Genomic DNA, 20576 nt, shown 5'->3' on the forward strand with positions numbered 1-20576 from the left:
ACTCTCCACTGCTATATCTTGGTAAAATCACGGATGTTATCGATATAGACTTTCCACTGCTATATCTTGGTAAAATCACGGATGTTATCGATATAGACTCTCCACTGCTATATCTTGGTAAAATCACGGATGTTATCGATATAGACTCTCCACTGCTATATCTTGGTAAAATCACTGATGTTATCGATATAGACTCTCCACTGCTATATCTTGGTAAAATCACTGATGTTATCGATATAGACTCTCCACTGCTATATCTTGGTAAAATCACGGATGTTATCGATATAGACTTTCCACTGCTATATCTTGGTAAAATCACGGATGTTATCGATATAGACTCTCCACTGCTATATCTTGGTAAAAATGCTGAGAAGACTACTCCCGGACACTCCTACAGATCTTGCTCCCTTTACAAGCTCAGTTAATTGGCCTTCAAGACACTAAATTTGCCTTTTATCGAATTTTGTGACCTTCCCTTTTTAAAATCTTGGATTTGCCCCTGAAAACCGATATAAATATGATAGCTGGTATTTTAATTTGATCAAGAAGATCTGACAGTTTCATACAGAATGACACAATATAACAACATTTTGCTCACCTTCATCATTAATACAATAGTATTGAGAGCAATGAGTGTCATGATGAAATACTCAAACTTTGGACACATGACTATCTTCCAAATCTTATACCGTAAAGATGTTTTGTTTTTTGGCATGAATCGGCACAGTGGCTTTGCATTGATGGCAAAATCTATACACTGTTTCTGAAATCAAAGAAAATGGAAACAAAGATTAGTTATGGAAGCTTATTAAGACATTATATATATATATATATATATATATATATATATATATATATATATATATATATATATATATATATATATATACAGTCGAACCTATGGCGGCCATTCGTGGGACATGACAAAAGTGGCCGCCATAGAGAGGTGGCCGCCGTATGCAGGTCATATATAAGTCCGAATTTTTAAAAACAATTACACGTATGTTGCAATAGAACTATTTAGGTGGCATTTTGAAAATAAATATCAGAAATAAACTGCAGCAGTATTTAATTCCTTCTAGAGTTGACACGTTTAACTCAAGTTGTTTTAGGCTAGATACCCTCTTATCAACTGCGTTTAATGACCCCCGCCGATGACTAGTACATCGCACCGTTAATCCAGATTAAAAACACTTGTTAATTAACGAACACAGCTAAGCGACCGACGACCTTTAAAGGACCGCTGTTTATCAAGCCAATTGGTTACATCAACAAAAACATCTTACGTTCTTTTTTATGATTGCCGACATTTCTTTCTAACTTGCACTAAAAAACAATTGTGGCCGCGATAGCAGGTTCATTTTCGCTTTTTTATGACAAAAGTGTGGCCGCTGGCCGCGTTGAGCAGGTGGTTGCCATATAGAGGTAAAATATATAGTAAAATTCATTGGGGGGACCTCAGGGTGGCTGCCATGGACAGGTGGCCGCCATATGGAGGTGGCCGCGAAGGCAGGTTTGACTGTATATATATAAATTTATATTATGTTTAAAAAACCCTCTTTTTTGTAGATATATAGATCAAATAAAATCATTACCATAAAATCATTAACATACAGGAATCTAAAGTTGTATCTATCTACAAGACAGAATTGATACAATATAAAAAACAGAAAGTGTCAATTGGAAGGATTTGAACCTACTGCACCCATTCACATGGCATTAGAAAGCCCAAGACCATAACCGCTTTGTAACCAGGTCTTCCACAAAAATGAATGCTCCATTAACCATAGTTAAGAATGTGTGCTGTCAAACATTTGGTTTGAAACTAATATAACAGTTTGCATGTTTTTAATATACAGTAAAAAAAATTAAATTGCAACAGGGCTAATGATGCACTTGGGGAAACAAGATCTTAATTGTGAACTTCATAAAAGTATGAATTGCAGAGTCACTATACACATGTACTTATGAATGATATACAATGTATATATAGTGGTTCGGCATGCTGTTCATGCATATATCCATAACGAAAATGTGTAAAAATATATACAATTCTGCCTAGTCCTCAGGGTTTCTGCCAGAGGGTAAAATGGGTATGGCGCCATATACCTAAATATTTTTGCAGATTTTCTTTTTCAAGTTAACCTATTGACAAAATTAATTATTCTTATCATTACTGTATGATTTTCTTAACCCTGATCCTAAACTTAATCCATTTTCTTTCTGTGGGAGGCTGTGGTAGCATTCAATTCCATAGCGCACCATACCCAAAAATGTCTTTCTGGTAGAAACACTGGTCCTCTATTTTTCATAGTTGCTGGTCAAATCAAATATCAATAAATAGTTTCAATCTTAACATACTGAGGTTGTCAATGAGGACTTTTGTTCTGTGACCATCATGCAATATCATGTGTGTACTGATTTTACCTAGGGAATCCAAACTTACTGTAGTTTTATAAACATTGCTGAAAGTTAAATTACTCTCTAAGTGAGGTTCCTGGAAATTGTTCAGATATACAATGCATGGATGGCAGTAAAAATATGTAAGTATGCCAAAGAATTGAACCTTTGGATTATTTCTATTTTAAGAATGATTATACAATTTTTTCTCTTTTTTTAAAAATAAAGAAAAAATAAATGAAAAATGAAAAAATAAAATAAAAAAGAAACAGATAAAAAGAAACGCCAAAAGCAGATTTACAAGCAAATCACTGCTAAATCATGCTCTTAATTATGAGAACAAACTTGGCAATATATTTGTTAGCAATATTAATGATCAAGATAACTTCTAGCTAACTTAAATTTAGTCATTTACCCCAATTCTCAATTTCCTCATCTTTTCTATTTCACATAATATCCATTTTAGGACCAGAAACATGTTGGACTTGCCAAAACTGATTTATATTAATCAGGAAAATGTGAAAGAATGAAAAGAAAATAAGATACCAGTAGTTTGTTTTGTTTTGTTTAATGACACCACTAGAGCACATTGATTTAATTATTGGCTATTGGAAGTCAAACGTGATAATTCTGACACATCGTCATCAAAGGAAACCCACTACATTTTCATAACAGCAAGGGATCTTTTATATGCACTGTCCCACAGACAGGAAAGCACACACCATGACCTTTGACCAGTTGTGGTGCACTGGTTGAAAGAAAGAAACAAGATGTATGATAGTCATTTAGAAGGCTGTGTTTTGATGCACCTAAATGTTCATTCATTGAGCATTGTAATTAAACTATTTCCAATCTGTTAATCAGGATGCATCATGCACAAGCTGTAGTGTATTTACATTTATCCTATAACTTACCCATCTCGATATCTATGTCATAAACTCCTGTGGTAATTTAGTGTATTAACCTGTGTTTGCAATTTGCAAGGTCTCTATAGGTGATAATGTTTTGCTGTCAATGCATGAGTCATTTGTTTACAAATGAACAAGCTGATCTTTGATATTTGTACTAATTGTGATGACGTCATATTACCTACATGTACGTAGGCAACTTTAATAATGTGATTTACTAAAAATCTAATTAAAATGTTATTTTAGAAGAGTTATAGGATAAATAGAATTTGCTCATCATGTTTTTTAATATGTAAAATATCAAATTTGTCTAGTTAATCAGTATTTGTCTCGGTAGAGCCTCGACAAATACTGATTACATAGACTTTAATATTTTACATATTAAAAAACACTTGTGACAAATCCTCTATATACTTTGATGTTCATGCATGTGTGCATGAGTCGGTGTCAACCATGAAGTTAACTACAGTGCTCCGTAACAATCTGTTTAAACTGGCACATAAGTCGGTGTCAACCATGAAGTTAACTACATTGCTCCGTAACAATCTGTTTAAACTGGCACATAAGTTGGTGTCAACCATGAAGTTATTACTACAATGCTCCATAACAATCTGTTTAAACTGGCACATAAGTCGTGGTCAACCATGAAGTTATTACTACAATGCTCCATAACAATCTGTATAAACAGGCACATAAGTCTGTGTCAACCATGAAGTTAACTACAGTGCTCCGTAACAATCTGTTTAAACTGGCACATAAGTCATGGTCAACCATGAAGTTAACTACAGTGCTCCGTAACAATCTGTTTAAACTTGTACACACGTTGACATCAACCATGAAGTTAACTACATAGTGCTCCATAATAATCTGTTTAAACTGGTACACAAGTCATTGTCAACCATGAAGTTAACTACATAGTGCTCCGTAACAATCTGTTTAAACTTGTACACAAGTCTGTGTCAACCATGAAGTTAACTACATAGTGCTCCGTAACAATCTGTTTAAATTTGTACACAAGTCGGTGTCAACCATGAAGTTAACTACACAGTGCTCCGTAACAATCTGTTTAAACTTGTACACAAGTCGGTGTCAACCATGAAATTAACTACATAGTGCTCCGTAACAATCTGTTTAAACTGGTACACAAGTCAGTGCCAACCATGAAGTTAACTACAGTGCTCCGTAACAGTCTGTTTAAACTGGAACCATGTGAGACTAACAACATTAATACAGGTTTTCACAGTGTGTCATATGAGACAAGTGTTTATCTAGTGTTACAAACCAGGTTAAAACTACAAAACTAATCAGATCTAGATATATTTCTGGATTAAACAAATGAGTTTTAAAGAAAAGAGTTAAATGAATGTTGTTTTCTAGCGATATAGATGTATAATTACACCAGGGCTTCTAGATTATGGTAGCCCCACTCCCATGGTTAGTGATATTTGATGTTGGGCTAGTAAATAACTACTATTGCCTAGTGAAATATTTTGGTCAAATGTTGCAGTTAAGTCTATTTTGTAAATATGAATATCCTGCCCCACTGTATTTATATGATTTATAAGATTCTAATTGGATGACATCACTAAAAAAAACACCCAGCATATTGGATAAATTGGATAAATTGGATAAATTGTGAAAGAAACCCATTTATTATATTACTACAAGAATTGATTTTAATTTCTTTAGAATTTTATGTTGTATAACACTCACAAATGTATTATAAAATTATTGTTCTTTCCTATTTCAATAATTTGCGACTTCTGTATACATGTATATATACTCAACAACAAAAGTTTAGCAAATATCTTTTATGACATCTAAATTTGCCATGGATGAATAAACTTAAAAGAAAACTAGGTCCTCGAGATCCTGTTGTGTTAAGGCAAATGTTAATGAGTTTATGTTGTTTGTAAATGGTAAACATTTCAGATGTGAATACTAATTAATAAAAATAGGTTAATTTATAAATGCTATGCCACTTCTTTTAACATTAGCTAAACTTTCGTTGTTGACTATATTTATAAATTCCTTATAACTGCAAAACAATTTTTGAATAGATGAAGACAGAACTAGGTAAAATTGTGTTTAATCCTGTCCATAAAATGGTATTTAGAGATGGTGAGTCAAGTATCTGTATGTTTGACACATAGCTGGGATGTCATTTATTAAACATGCATTTTCCTTTCTTTGTTTAACCCTTTCTGTGTACTAACATCAGGATAGGTTGTTAAAACAGTTAAATGACGGAAGACCATGCCTGTTTCCACTATGCATGTTAAGTCTGAAGTTATTTCTAGGACTACCATGTCAAATGTCACATCCATAATCCTTACCTCGGACAAACTCAAAACCTAAAGAAATGTGCAACATAAAACATTTATTTAAAAAGTAATTTCTAACAAAACTGAAAATAATAAATAAAAATCAACAAAAAAGGAGCAAAATCATTACTTTTGACTAAGACGTTTTGAAATTAAAATTGCTGTGTATAAGTGAAACTGCAAACAAAAATTGGCAAACACAAATAACTACAGAAGCAAGATGTTTTAAGTAGTACTAAACCAAATAACTTCCGGCTGAGTCAAAGTTGGAGGTGCACCGAACTTTTGATAGAGAAGTGAACACCACAAGTCCTGTGATTGGTTATAAATGTGAGTGTGTTGGCTGTAAAAAATAATAGTTTCATCTGGGTAAAAAAAAATTGCAATTTTATTTCATCTAGTACCAATGTGTCAAGTAGCTTGGGCTTGAAACATGTATGGGGTACCTGTAAAAAAAAGTACTCAAATTTTGTGCGAAACTAGGGTAGTCATAGATGCTACCCGTTATCTCAGAAATGAGCAGCTTGACCCCCATTTTTTTCTGATTCACTTTAAGTGTAAGGGGTGGTAGTATTTATATTTCCGTGGCGTTTACGTCGGTTGATACGTTGCAGGTAGGAGTTTTAGCCACATATGTTACTATTGTCATCTATGGCATTTGATTTGGTAGTATACACCCTATAAGGACTATCTGTATGAACTTAAATTTTATAATGTTATTTTATTTATTTTAGGTTTATAGGTTTACAAAAAGGCAAAAACTATTGTATAAAGTGCAGGGCTGCATAAAGTACTAATCCACTCGTCAAAAGCTAATAAAAAACTTGATAGATGGGTTAAAAATATACTGAACACAGGGGTGGATCCAAAAAATGTTTTGCAGAGGGGACTGACCAGAAAAGGGCACATACCAAAACATCAAAAGGGAAAAAAAGGCACTTTATTTTTAGGGAAGGGATGGATCCCCTGCTCCACCTCCCTGGATCTGGCTCTGGAACTGTCTGACAAGTGATTTCCTTTTCATAACTACACAAATAAAGCAGTTATTCTTGGTTTGATTTATTTATACTTTATCACTCTTGTTTCACCAATTTTAAATTATAGTATCCATTTAAAGAGAATGGGCCAAACGTACAAAGCCTGTTTTTCTTAAACACAGGTGATTAAGCATTGTAAATGTATGTAGTTACATGCGTGTAAGACAGGTGATTAAGCATTGTAAATGTATGTAGTTACATGCGTGTAAGACAGGTGATTAAGCATTGTAAATGTATGTAGTTACATGCGTGTAAGACAGGTGATTAAGCATTGTAAATGTGTGTAGTTACATGCGTGTAAGGCAGGTGATTAAGCATTGTAAATGTGTAGTTACATGCGTGTAAGACAGGTGATTAAGCATTAAGGCAGGTGATTAAGCATTGTAAATGTGTGTAGTTACATGCGTGTAAGGCAGGTGATTAAGCATTGGAAATGTGTGTAGTTACACGCGTGTAAGGCAGGTGATTAAGCATTGGAAATGTGTGTAGTTACACGCGTGTAAGGCAGGTGATTAAGCATTGGAAATGTGTGTAGTTACACGCATGTAAGGCAGGTGATTAAGCATTGGAAATGTGTGTAGTTACACGCGTGCAAGGCAGGTGATTAAGCATTGTAAATGTGTGTAGTTACACGCATGCAAGGCAGGTGATTAAGCATTGTAAATGTGTGTAGTTACACGCGTGTAAGGCAGGTGATTAAGCATTGTAAATGTGTGTAGTTACACGCGTGTAAGGCAGGTGATTAAGCATTGTAAATGTGTGTAGTTACACGCGTGTAAGGTAGGTGATTAAGCATTGGAAATGTGTGTAGTTACACGCGTGTAAGACAGGTGATTAAGCATTAAGGCAGGTGATTAAGCATTAAGGCAGGTGATTAAGCATTAAGGCAGGTGATTAAGCATTGTAAATGTGTGTAGTTACATGCGTGTAAGGCAGGTGATTAAGCATTAAGGCAGGTGATTAAGCATTGTAAATGTGTGTAGTTACATGCGTGTAAGGCAGGTGATTAAGCATTAAGGCAGGTGATTAAGCATTAAGACAGGTGATTAAGCATTAAGGCAGGTGATTAAGCATTGTAAATGTGTGTAGTTACATGCATGTAAGGCAGGTGATTAAGCATTAAGACAGGTGATTAAGCATTAAGGCAGGTGATTAAGCATTGTAAATGTGTGTAGTTACATGCGTGTAAGGCAGGTGATTAAGCATTGTAAATGTGTGTAGTTACATGCGTGTAAGACAGGTGATTAAGCATCAAGGCAGGTGATTAAGCATTGTAAATGTGTGTAGTTACATGCGTGTAAGGCAGGTGATTAAGCATTGTAAATGTGTGTAGTTACATGCGTGTAAGACAGGTGATTAAGCATTAAGGCAGGTGATTAAGCATTGTAAATGTGTGTAGTTACACGCGTGTAAGACAGGTGATTAAGCATTGTAAATGTGTGTAGTTACACGCGTGTAAGGCAGGTGATTAAGCATTGTAAATTTATGTAGTTACACGCGTGTAAGGCAGGTGATTAAGCATTGTAAATTTGTGTAGTTACATGCGTGTAAGGCAGGTGATTAAGCATTGTAAATGTGTGTTGTTACACGCGTGTAAGGCAGGTGATTAAGCATTGTAAATGTGTGTAGTTACACGCGTGTAAGGCAGGTGATTAAGCATTGGAAATGTGTGTAGTTACACGCGTGTAAGGCAGGTGATTAAGCATTGGAAATGTGTGTAGTTACACGCGTGTAAGGCAGGTGATTAAGCATTGGAAATGTGTGTAGTTACACGCGTGTAAGGCAGGTGATTAAGCATTGTAAATGTGTGTAGTTACACGCGTGTAAGGCAGGTGATTAAGCATTGTAAATGTGTGTAGTTACACGCGTGTAAGGCAGGTGATTAAGCATTGGAAATGTGTGTAGTTACACGCGTGTAAGACAGGTGATTAAGCATTAAGGCAGGTGATTAAGCATTAAGGCAGGTGATTAAGCATTGTAAATGTGTGTAGTTACATGCGTGTAAGGCAGGTGATTAAGCATTAAGGCAGGTGATTAAGCATTGTAAATGTGTGTAGTTACATGCGTGTAAGGCAGGTGATTAAGCATTAAGGCAGGTGATTAAGCATTAAGACAGGTGATTAAGCATTAAGGCAGGTGATTAAGCATTGTAAATGTGTGTAGTTACATGCATGTAAGGCAGGTGATTAAGCATTAAGACAGGTGATTAAGCATTAAGGCAGGTGATTAAGCATTGTAAATGTGTGTAGTTACATGCGTGTAAGGCAGGTGATTAAGCATTGTAAATGTGTGTAGTTACATGCGTGTAAGACAGGTGATTAAGCATTAAGGCAGGTGATTAAGCATTGTAAATGTGTGTAGTTACATGCGTGTAAGGCAGGTGATTAAGCATTGTAAATGTGTGTAGTTACATGCGTGTAAGACAGGTGATTAAGCATTAAGGCAGGTGATTAAGCATTGTAAATGTGTGTAGTTACACGCGTGTAAGACAGGTGATTAAGCATTGTAAATGTGTGTAGTTACACGCGTGTAAGGCAGGTGATTAAGCATTGTAAATGTGTGTAGTTACACGCGTGTAAGGCAGGTGATTAAGCATTGTAAATGTGTGTAGTTACACGCGTGTAAGGCAGGTGATTAAGCATTGTAAATGTATGTAGTTACACGCGTGTAAGACAGGTGAATAAGCATTGTAAATGTATGTAGTTACACGCGTGTAAGACAGGTGATTAAGCATTGTAAATGTATGTAGTTACACGCGTGTAAGTCAGGTGTTTAAGCATTGTAAATATATGTAGTTACACGCGTGTAAGTCAGGTGTTTAAGCATTGTAAATGTATGTAGTTACACGCGTGTAAGTCAGGTGTTTAAGCATTGTAAATGTATGTAGTTACACGCGTGTAAGGCAGGTGATTAAGCATTGTAAATGTATGTAGTTACACACGTGTAAGACAGGTGATTAAGCATTGTAAATGTATGTAGTTACACGCATGTAAGACAGGTGATTAAGCATTGTAAATGTATGTAGTTACATGCGTGTAAGCCCTAAACATGCTTTGTAAATTCGGCCCTATATATTTTAGTTTTAATGAACGAGCATTTGACGTTTGTATTATAGCAATTTTAGATTGTCCTGTAGACTGCAAGATAGTAATAGACATTCTGGTGGACACAATGTTTTTGCTGATACTGGTCCAATAGACTGGTGAGATAATGTTCAATTCTGCACCCCTGGAGTAACACTTCACAAATGGACAAAATTTCATATTGTATAACAGAAATTTATCTTTTTTCTTCTTTTTTTCCCCAACATTACCTGATTTTTATCCATGTCTTGATCAACTAGTTCATTTTCTCCCTGCTCCTGGAATGTGATGATAATCAAGGCCACAAAAATGTTTACAAAGAAGAAAGGAAAGACGATGAAGAACACAACGTAAAATATGGCCATCTCCATTCGGAATCCGGGTTTCGGTCCTTCGTTCTCCATAGTGGAATCCATTGAATTCTTCAGTATTCTTTAAAATAAATGTTAAATCAAATTAATATACAGTGAAGAAACCTCTCAAAACCAGACCCTCTGTAAACCAGAATTCCTTAAAATTAGAACTAAAAGTAGTGATTCCCTCTATAGCTGTTACTGATTACATCATTTCCCTTATCGCTGTCAACTGTTACGGTACACACCCTGGCCACCCTTCTTTATCTATTACTGATTACAACATTTCCCTTATCGTCAACAACTGTTATGGTACACACCCTGGCCACCGTTCTTTATCTATTACTGATTACAACATTTCCCTTATCACTGTCAACTGTTACGGTACACATCCTGGCCACCCTTCTTTATCTATTACTGATTACAACATTTCCCTTATCGTCAACAACTGTTATGGTACACACCCTGGCCAACCTTCTTTATCTATTATTGATTACAACATTTCCTTATCATTGTCAACTGTTATGGTACACACCCTGGCCAACCTTCTTTATCTATTACTGATTACAACATTTCCCTAATCACTGTCAACTGTTATGGTACACACCCTGGCCACCCTTCTTTATCTATTACTGATTACAACACTTTCCTAATCACTGTCAACTGTTATGGTACACACCCTGGCCACCCTTCTTTATCTATTACTGATTACAACATTTCCCTAATCACTGTCAACTGTTACGGGACACACCCTGGCCACCCTTCTTTATCTATTACTGATTACAACATTTCCTTATCATTATAAACTGTTATGGTACACACCCTGGCCACCCTTCTTTATCTATTACTGATTACAACATTTCCCTTATCGTCAACAACTGTTATGGTACACACCCTGGCCAACCTTCTTTATCTATTACTGATTACAACATTTCCGTATCATTATCAACTGTTGTGGTACACACCCTGGCCACCCTTCTTTATCTATTACTGATTACAACATTTTCCTTTTCACTGTCGACTGTTATGGTACACACCCTGGCCACTCTTCTTTATCTATTACTGATTACAACATTTCCTTAATCACTGTCAACTGTTATGGTACACACCCTAGCCACCCTTCTTTATCTATTACTGATTACAACATTTCCTTATCATTATCAACTGTTATGGTACACACCCCGGCCACCCTTCTTTACACATGTATCTATTACTGATTACAACATTTCCTTATCATTATCAACTGTTACGGTACACACCCTGGCCACTCTTCTTTATCTATTACTGATTACAACATTTCCTTATCATTATCAACTGTTACGGTACACACCCCGGCCACCCTTCTTTATCTATTACTAATTACAACATTTCTTTATTGTTATCAACTGTTATGGTACACACCCTGGCCACCCTTCTCCCGTCGTAACAGTAAACAGCGTCAGCATGGCCATTAAGATGTTGTCATAGTGGAAGTCACGTCGTAGCCATTCTCGATCCTTCACCGTTGGCGTTTCTGAGTGGTCGTAGAGAAAATACTGGCCCCTGTAAGACAGAGTGTAAAAAATATATATATAGGAAGTTGAATATTTATGAAAGTATTGTGTCATGAAATGAAGTAAAGTGTAAATTTAACACTTGGAAACATTCAACCCCTGCAATTAAAAAAATGTCCAAGGCAAAAAGAAATGCCCTTAACAAAAAACAACAAATATAGTCCAAGGCAATTAAAAACTCCAGGACAATCTCCACAGCACTGCCGACTGCCATGGGCAATTACAGGAGCTGAACACATTCATGACCTTTCGTAAGCTCTATGCATTGGATTGTTCAAATCATTTCTGTTTAGAGATCATCAGGCAATAAACAAAAGAAATAAAGCAATGGTTAAAACAAAATGAAAATAAAGTACTTTAACTGAAAGTTTTCAATGAGATATAACTCAGTGGGTCTGCTAAGTGGGTTCCATCATATGACCCATACCACCTCTGATTCCATCATATGACCCATACTACCTCTGATTCCATCATATGACCCATACCACATCTGGTGCGACTCAACTTATATATGAACCATCACACAACTGAGATGTGCCATCACATTTCTGGCGTGACCCATATAAACCCTCTGACGTACATAACCCATCCCACCTCTATTGGAAGCACTACCACTGAACTACACATGTACATCCAGATACAAAAAAAGAAAGAAGGAATATTTCATTTAACAACACTCAATACATTTTAATTACAGTTATAGACAAAACCCTTATCCATGATCAAAACCATATCTACACAATGCAGTCAAATGGGCATTTGGCAAAATAATGGTTGATTCCATGAACTATCTAGTGCCTTGCACCCAAGGAGATCCTTTACTAGACAATACATCCTTCCTGGTCCACTCAGAGGACTGCCACTCCTAGACTAGTTATTAACACTGCTCAGAGGACTGCCACTTCCAGACTAGTTTACTAAATCAAAACTAGCACAGAAAAAATGCCTTTCTGCTGGCTGAAAAAGGATTCAGGATGGCAGTAAGATTCTTCTGTAACAAGCACAAACCCAGTGAGGGATTTAGGGAGTCTAGACAACCTATTCCACCTTAGCCATCTTTTTATTTTTTCCAAGAATTTCATATTTTTCTGTAAAACCCAATGCAATACTTTATACATGTATATATGCTGAATGACCATTCTTAGTACTATTATACTTCATGACCCTTATACAGAAGGGCTGGCTTGCCTTGCGTGGTTAGTATTTGATTAATATTAGTTCTTAAAATGTAACATCAAACCTTCCTTCACAAAATTCTTAGGATTCCCCAATGTAACACTGTGGATGAGGTTTCACAATTACCGCCTTTCACAACTACCAGCCACTGATTAAAGGTGCAGATCCTAGTTTCAATCGATGAAAATGGACACTAAGTTTGGTTAATCTACAAACCGTAACACATCTAGATAAAGTTACAATAGAGTGATACAAGAGTCTGTGATGTTGAAACAGGAGAATACCCTTAAAAATGGACTAGAGTCTAAGAGATCATCACAATGACCATTACTTCTCAGAGGTACATACTTTTTTAAAAATATAAAAAATACATTTTGTGGTATTAGAATTACAAAATGTACTAGGATGACCAGAAACACATTGGATGTATGAAAATGAATAATCTAAACAATAAAATCTAATTAGTGTCCGATTGATTTCAATGAACAAAACTGACACTATATGCCATATAGTGTTTAACAACAAGGGTCTGTCACTTTAAATAATGTATTGATGAAAGCATCATCAGAAAACTGATCCTGGCTTTTTCCTTATTCACACTTCTGTACAAAGATTGTCTCTGTATATGTTAACTTACTGGCATTCTCTTTTTAAGTGTTTTGACTCGTCTGTGCAGTAGAAGAATTTCCCGTTGAAGAGCTGGACAGCAATGACAGCAAAGATGAACTGGAACAGCATATACACCACAAGAATCTGCGAGACGTTCTTCAGTGAGTGCACCACACAATCAAACACAGCCTGAAATTAATGTAAAAGCAACATCAATATACCTTCTGAAAGGGCATTAGAAAAAGAACTAGAAATAGTAATATATATGATCTTCTCCAGGTAGATAAAAAGAGATTTTAAAATAACATGGGCAATTTATCATATTTTTTAACTCACCACTAGGTATGGTTCTAAACTCATTTAACTTAGTTCAAAGTACCCTAAATTTAACAAAATAACTAGATAAAATCTAAAACCCTCATGGTTTAATCATATATATAATTATATAAATGTTGAACAAATTTAACATTCTCCAACTTTTCCTTGAATTCCCCCCGGCCCATTTTCAGTAAATTCCCAGACTTTCATGAATGGAATTTTATTTAAAGATTTGCAGCATTTCAGAGCTACATGTACATAATATTATAGGCAGAACTTTTATTTAAAATTTCAGACTTCAGAAAGTTTACCTTCAGTTTTGGTACTCTGTTAATAGTTTTCAGTGGTCGCAGGACACGCAGAACTCTCAAAGACTTGATTGTATTCAGATTCTTCCCAGCATTCCCTGAATCTCCCCTGAAATTAACCAATAAAAGTAACATATGAATGTACCGTAATGAAATAAGTCAACAAACTTCAACAAGTTATATAATTCAGAAGGTTGTTATCAAATGCTACCGATACTACTTACATGTAGGTTTGTAAATAATTTTAAAAGCGACATATAATGTTTTAATAATTTAATGAAGCACGTTAAAACAGAGTTCACAATTTAGTATTTTGAATATACGTATAGCAGACTCTTGTTGGCTTAATCCATGGCTACAGTCTCAAAAATGTGTGACTAAGTAAACCATTTTATTATGGTATCAACAGGCTGTATGAACCTTTGGGGTGAATACAAGCTTTTTTACAATTTAGTCAGTCCTGTCATAGACAATCAGTAAGCATAATTAAATTTGTTTAAATTTCAACTAGAAATCCATGAAATTTTAAGTAGTAACAATACACAACATACTGGTAGTTATTTTTCATTTGTCTGTTTTAGTTCATACCCAATTAAAAACAAATATTTTTCTCCCTGTGTAATTATCATGAACAATGCAAGTTTCAAATGATAAAAACAATCATATAGATACCCTTGAATTAAGTTGTCTGAACTAGCTTACCTATGGGTCAACAAATTACAGTTGGTGTTTGAGCTTTTAAGATTCTACTGTACATAGACTTATTAATAAATAACACTCTTTTTCCAAATAAATGTCATTTAGTACTGCTATATTAATTATTTTTACAGAAATAAAAAATATGGATATTTTACCACTGAACAATGGCATAGCCAGGATTTTATATTGGGGCAAACACCCATACTAGGGGAGAGATAACCACACTGTCTATGAGTTGTATTATGAGGAGACATGGAAATATTAAAGGTGATGAGGTGAAAATGAGAGACATGATTGGATGTCATGCCTCCAACTTCTGGCCATGCCAGTGACACTGAAAATTAGGATAGTGTATAAAAATATTAACAAAAATAGATCTAGATATTTACTTTTAATTAGTTTTAGACCAATGTGTAATATACATGTATAATTAAACCATTTTATACACCAAAAGTTTAATTAAAGTATTTAAAAAGGAGATTAAATTATTGAATCCCATTTAATCAAAAAAGAAGAAAAAAAACTAAATAAAAATGGATGATGAAATGGTTGAAAAATAAACCGCTGGCTGCATGTCCAACAGCATAACTATACATGTACCAGTGAATATAAAGTATAGAATCTGCAGGGGAAGGTGAACCGGTTATAAAAAGGGTGTATCCAGGTAAATAAGTTAGTGAAGAATCAAGAGATTCCAAAAATATATTACATACAATCTTTACATGTATGTACCTGAAAGTGTTTTGAGTTGGGATAGTTGGTGAGTGGCTGGGATAGAATTTTTCAGGATTGGATAGATGAATTTTTAAAATTCCGGGTATCTATAAAACAATTATTTTAAAAATGCCCACAACCTTCTATGATCTGCATCGATCATTAACCTCTTGGTTATGGTTTTAGGGCCTCAGACATATTTACCAATAATAAAGTACAAATAAGTCTCATATCAATGACATAACTGAAATACTGATGTATATTACTGAATGTGTATTACTGAATGTGTATAAAAATGTATTTGTAGTGTGCTTGAACTTTTATATATATAATAAAAAGAGAACAGAAAGAAAAACAGTTAAGTATTTAAACAATTGTGGACCTTATGTATTAGGTACATGGCACTATAATGATGTTTTGAGACATCCATATTAAATTAAAAGCCATAGTATTTCATGTGCTGATTTCAATGCAATATATAGCTAGTATATTATTTGAATAATTAAAATACAGTTTAAAAAATCAATAAATATAAAACTGAAGTATAACTATAAAAGTAAACAAGAATAATTTAGGTGATTACCATATACTGTAATACTAAACACTATTGCACCAAATTAAATTACTGTCATGTTGTGATGTAAATAATTGTTCAAAAGTGACAAAGAAACTGTTAAAAATATAAATGTCCCTCAGATCCACTGACTCTAGTTTCAAAGATACATATAGCTTTTGTGTTTTGCATAAAATTAATTTAAAACTTCTGCACATCACCAGGACTAGGTTTATTTACCAAAATGGACAATTTCAGTAAAACTGTAAGTAATATAGCCAATTAACATTATTAAACCTGTAATATAGCTTGAAAATAGTTTGCATTATCTAGGATTAGAAGCTTTAAATAGTAATGTTATGATTCATGTACATGTTGTATCTAAATATAAACTGGGCTTATTGTGTCCTGTAGCATTTATATAATTTTTAAACCTGCAATTAATAGAACATCAGTGATTATGTTTTTTATGAGTATGTATCATATTTATAGCTTGACTGAAGCTGATAGATGGACACTTAATTAAGGCTAAATTTATAAAGCCTGGTTTTCTTATTCTCTATCACTGGATTTGATTCTACTAGTATTGCTCGGTATAAAGGGCAGTCCATAAGAACATTTTAGCATTAAAAATGTTATATGTAAGCATTTTGTTTATTTAAAATTTTCAATATTATAATTATGGGAAAAAAAAGAATAAACATTAATTACATGGCTTTAAATACTTAGTTGGGTGGGTTTTGTTAGTTACAACAAATAACTGTCTTTTTACATATATATATGTGAAAATAGTTCAAAAATAACATGTAGAACTCATTTATATAGACATAACAATAATATTGTTATGTCTATATAAATGAGTTTTAATATATTATAGTTGAAAACATTATGGAAGTTAAGGACCAAATTTACACAAACTGCACATGTATCATTTAATATATTTACAATGCTTAAATACTGGAATTTCATATTTTTAAAAACTAGACTGAAGGTTAATCAACAATATTTTGAATGTGACTTAATTAAACCATTTTTCAAAAGAGTTATAATAATTATACCAGGAGACAGCTTTTAAGTACAATAATGAATGAATGAATGAATGAATGAATGAATGAATGAATGAATGAATGTTTAACAACACCCAAACATGCAAAATACAATGGATATGCCATGGGTGTCATACTAAGGTGGTAAGTACATGTAATTTATTAAAAATATTGAATACTAGTACCCCATACCAGCATTCTAAGGTTATTATAAAAACAAAATACCAACTCCCTCTGTACCTGCTACAAGCATTAAGCATTCACTCACCCAGAATTGATATTACTGAATACGCAAAACAAGAAAAATAAATAAAGATAAACACATGGAAGTACATTTCTCAGGGATCAAAATGTTTGTCACTGACTGCTGATCTTTACAAGTTCAATTTGATTTTAATTGTTACATTTTTAGCATTTTGCAGATTTGGAAACTTAAAAACATATTTAAGTTTCTCATTAATGCTTTAATTTGCTTCGTGAAATATGTACAAGAAATGGCCATTGTGTTAACATAAATCAGAAAGCCAGAGAACAGCATTTAAGCTTCATAAAATAATTGTTAGCATTTTAGTCATCATTATAATAATTAATCTGTTTGAAAATATATAACCAAATTTAGTTATAGATAGAAATGTATTAGCAAACTTTACCTTTAATCTATATTATATATATATATATATATATATATATGTATTTTAACTTGGAAAATCACAGAAATTTTAACTTTGTGGTAATTTGTTTTGAAGCCAAAACTTTATTATATCTCCTTTATGAATAGTAAATCTATTGGACAAGATGAAATAACAACCAGCATGTCACCTGCACAAACATTTCAAACCCTGATTAATTGTTACAACAAAATAGCGAGCAATATTTAAAACACACACAAACCACAATAACTATATCTCATGCAATATATCAGTATGTACTGACAGAAACCTGAATATTTAAAGAAGAAACCCCCCCACAACAACAACAACATCAGCAACAACAACAACAACAAAATGTGGTAAATCATGTGTGACCATTACCACCACAACAACAACAACAACAACAAAGTACAGATAAGACATATATGCATATGACCACAAAAGTTAAAAGTTTGTTTTGTTTAATGACTCCACTAGAGCACATTGATTTATCAGTCATCGGCTACTGGATATCAAACATTTGGTAATTCTACCATATACATGTAGTCTTAAAGAGGAAACCCGCTACATTTTTCCATTACATCATCCGACAGACAGGAGAGCAAATACCACAGCCGTTTATATACCAGTTGTGGTGCACTGGCTGGAATGAGAAATCGCCCCATGGGACCATCGACGAGGATTGATTGTAAACCAACCATGCATGGGCTACATCCTGCCCCCAAATGACCACAACTGCATGTAACTCAATGAACTGGATTAATTTAAGTCACATATATTTATATATATAGTGAACCCTTCTAAAGCAGCACACAAAGTAAAAAGTCAGGGTTTAAGGAAGGTATCTGGTTTAGAGAAGTTCTAATTTGTACCGATATATAAAAAAGGCACTGTGAAAAACATCCGGTTTTGAGGGAATTCTGGTTTACTGAGGATCAGGGGCCTAATTCACTAAACTCTTGCAACTTTGCGATCTCGCAGTGCAATGCTAAAAGACTTGCAAAGAGGATGCTTTGTTGTCTAGCAGAGCCTATGAAACCTTTGTGAATTAGGCCCCTGGTTTTCATGGGTTACATTCCACTTATAATCTGTAAATGATATTTTCTTCTCAACAAACCACCTAAGTGTGTATTAGTTATTTTATTAGTCACATTAATAAACCAACAAAGTGTGCATGTACATACATCCATAAACCTCCTACATATTCAATCCAACACTTTTGTCAATAAAAAGCCATCTCTCTGGTTTTATACCAATATAACGTAACTACCAATGCCACCATCTTATATAATTCAACCAGGTATGCAGTGAAGATATTCAGTCAGTACATATAGCAGCCCTATTAACCAATCATCTATGAGCCATGTACCCACAAAGACAAAAGACCATTAAGCCATCGTGTAACTAGAGTGTAATATACCGAATCTCTAAATATGGTACTGAAATGAAAAAGGCATCTCTTCTTCTGCACCTGATTCAGTCGTTGCCATGGCACCAAAGAGATCCGATCCAGGGTGGATGTGTCTGAACCACATTTTGATATAGTCACATAAATATAGTTTGCAGTTGTGAATCAGAAAACCCATTTAGGTGGGGATTCCTCAGATTTTGCAACATAAAAAATTAAAAAAATATATATATAACTGTCACAAAATTGAGAAGGAGCTTGGACTCCTGGCACCCCCACCCTCTTAGATCCACCACTGATTTGGAGTTTCGAGGCATCTCCTACATGACAGTATAGTCCAGAGAAAGACAACTTTTTTTCATTAGTCTTCATCATATAATTAACCAAGTATTTAAATAGACATCAATAACATTTATTGTTTGCTAGCCAAGCAAGTAACCAGTCATGTATAACCAGTGCACATATAGAAAGGCCACCAATATATCGATAGTTGATTTTATAACACACATGCATGTAAAAAAAAGCCAGTGTTATAACTTTAACCACTCATATAAATGCATACCAGTTATTAATTCACCAGCCTAATTAACCAGTTTTCATAATACATGCCTTAATCTACCTGTAGAATTAATTGCTTTCTCATAAACATATCAGTAATAAATTTCTGACACCAAACTTAGCAAGTCATATATACATGTAAGTATTGTGAGCTGGTGATATAAATACACGTAAGCCACCAGTGTAATATTTTATCTTAATTTTACATGCATGAATGATTCAAACCTGCTGCCAGTAGTGAACACAACAATCCTGACAAAAAATAATGCACACAGTAAAACCAAACACACAACAACATCAATATGGCCCAACAAACACTGCTGGTTTCAAGAAAATTAACAAAATATAAGAGAATCGGACCAACATTGCAAGGTGTTTTTCACAGATTCTATTTATTTTTTAAAATTATTATTTAATATTATTTATTATTTATTTATTATTAATTCTGCCACTACTGTGTAGTGTTAATATTATAAACCATGTATCATTAAAAAAGGTAGTTGAATATTTATTGAAAATAATTTTTATGACAAAAATTAATACAGGTTGATGGTTGATAGAGTCAAATTGGAATTGTCAGGTTACAAAAACAACAGCAAATGTTTCTTTAGGCCAATAAAGAAAATAAAAGACAACAGTTAGATAGCTACAAATGAAAACATTGCTAATCTCTAGTTAACTACAATAACTATATAGCATACATATGTAACTATTACTATTCGTACATGATAGTTTTCCATTCACAGTTTTTCTATATAATATTCAATGTTTAAACTGAACAAAGAATATTGTTAGCAATGTAACAAATTTTGTTTGAAAACATTTAGCCAAACAATATCAAGGTTCAATAAACATACTTTTGTAAATGTATCATGAATT

The 20576-nt window shown here is 33.9% G+C and overlaps 1 protein-coding gene and 1 long non-coding RNA gene across 13 annotated transcripts in view; one reads left to right on the plus strand and one right to left on the minus strand.

Annotated features, from left to right (window-relative positions):
- LOC121384137 overlaps nucleotides 1-20576 on the plus strand; it is a 101140-nt gene that overhangs the window by 71264 nt on the left and 9300 nt on the right. For both annotated transcript variants that reach the window (XR_005959344.1, XR_005959345.1), the window contains exon 3: nucleotides 13490-13604. This is a non-coding gene — a long non-coding RNA (uncharacterized LOC121384137). The remainder of the gene's footprint in view (nucleotides 1-13489; nucleotides 13605-20576) is intronic.
- The window catches only part of LOC121384134 (voltage-dependent calcium channel type A subunit alpha-1-like), a 139631-nt gene that overhangs the window by 68620 nt on the left and 50435 nt on the right, over nucleotides 1-20576 (minus strand). For 9 of the 11 annotated variants that reach the window (XM_041514381.1, XM_041514384.1, XM_041514390.1 and 6 more), the window contains 6 exons: nucleotides 19923-19949; nucleotides 14073-14178; nucleotides 13472-13632; nucleotides 11507-11647; nucleotides 9983-10184; nucleotides 599-763 (listed from right to left, as the gene is read on the minus strand). In XM_041514381.1, the coding sequence (XP_041370315.1) occupies nucleotides 599-763; nucleotides 9983-10184; nucleotides 11507-11647; nucleotides 13472-13632; nucleotides 14073-14178; nucleotides 19923-19949 (802 nt within the window). The remainder of the gene's footprint in view (nucleotides 1-598; nucleotides 764-9982; nucleotides 10185-11506; nucleotides 11648-13471; nucleotides 13633-14072; nucleotides 14179-19922; nucleotides 19950-20576) is intronic. The other 2 variants (XM_041514386.1, XM_041514385.1) reach the window with 1 other exon arrangement.

The sequence above is a fragment of the Gigantopelta aegis genome, chromosome 10, assembly GCF_016097555.1.
Source record: "Gigantopelta aegis isolate Gae_Host chromosome 10, Gae_host_genome, whole genome shotgun sequence".
Taxonomy (NCBI): Eukaryota; Metazoa; Mollusca; class Gastropoda; order Neomphalida; family Peltospiridae; genus Gigantopelta; species Gigantopelta aegis.